The sequence below is a fragment of the Belonocnema kinseyi genome, chromosome 8, assembly GCF_010883055.1.
Source record: "Belonocnema kinseyi isolate 2016_QV_RU_SX_M_011 chromosome 8, B_treatae_v1, whole genome shotgun sequence".
NCBI classification, from domain to species: Eukaryota; Metazoa; Arthropoda; class Insecta; order Hymenoptera; family Cynipidae; genus Belonocnema; species Belonocnema kinseyi.
The window spans coordinates 116619573-116620564 of record NC_046664.1 but is presented as its reverse complement, the minus strand read 5'-3'; the positions used below and the strand labels follow the sequence as shown (position 1 = coordinate 116620564).

Genomic DNA, 992 nt, shown 5'->3' with positions numbered 1-992 from the left:
CATAATTATACTTAAAAGGTTTTTGTAATAAAACGTGGATATTTCCATAAATTGGCATTTTTATTTACCAAGCTTTCAAGATGCGACGTTAGTTAATTATGCTTAACGCGAATACGACTATATTACTTTGAATATATCAACTACCTTCTTCGTCTTGCGAAGATGAACCTTTTAAAGTAAATAATAAGTTCTTTTTATGAATTGTCATTTAGAAGTTTATTACTTTATTTACATTTACAAATATTACTAGCGTTTTTAAAGAAAAGGCTATAACAATATTAACATTTAATAACAGAAAATAATACTAATAACCTGATAAAGAAAATAGTTACTCATATATAATTCAATTTAAAACCATAATATACAAACTGAATTTATCTGTATAATCATTATCAATCTGTAATCTCGCACATATTAGAGGATATTTTCAACATTCTTTTGTACCTGGAAACGACGACTTTTTTTGATTTTTGAGTCCTTTCTTCATTTTATTTTTAAATTGATTGAGTTTAAAATCACTTTTCTTCTCAACTGTACTCGTTGTAGCCTCCTTTGGAGGTACGAACGCTTGAGCTCTTCTCTCCTCTCTCTTCTTCGTAGCCTCTTCATGCCTTGTTTCCAATTCCTTCCTTTTTCTAGCCCTCTTCTGCTCATCTTTAAGGAAGAACTCTCCAGAAGCCAATTCTTTATCTAACTTACTTTCTTGCTGAGGTGGCGGGAACGGCGTGTATGGTTGCTTGATCTTCTTCGTCTTTGATTGCTTCCTTTTGCTTATATTCTTAGTTGCGAACTTTGGCAAATATTTCTCCCAGTTCTCATTCTTCAATGCCGGATTCTTAGCCAATTCTCGTTTAATGAAGAGAGATTTGATATTGTAAATAGGATGAGTAACATTTTTCATGTTATCTTCAACGATGCGTCTCACCTAGCGACATACAATTTTAATTATAAGAAATTTGGGTACTTGCATAGTTTTGGGGGGGGGGGGGGGG

At 32.7% G+C, this 992-nt stretch overlaps 1 protein-coding gene across 1 annotated transcript in view; it reads right to left on the bottom strand.

The window, feature by feature from the left end:
- Nucleotides 1–305: 305 nt before the first annotated feature.
- LOC117178319 (KRR1 small subunit processome component homolog) overlaps nt 306–992 on the bottom strand; it is an 11892-nt gene continuing 11205 nt past the window's right edge. Inside the window, exon 2 of the mRNA XM_033369716.1 lies at nt 306–925. Coding sequence (XP_033225607.1) covers nt 428–925 — 498 coding nt within the window. The 3' untranslated portion in view covers nt 306–427. The remainder of the gene's footprint in view (nt 926–992) is intronic.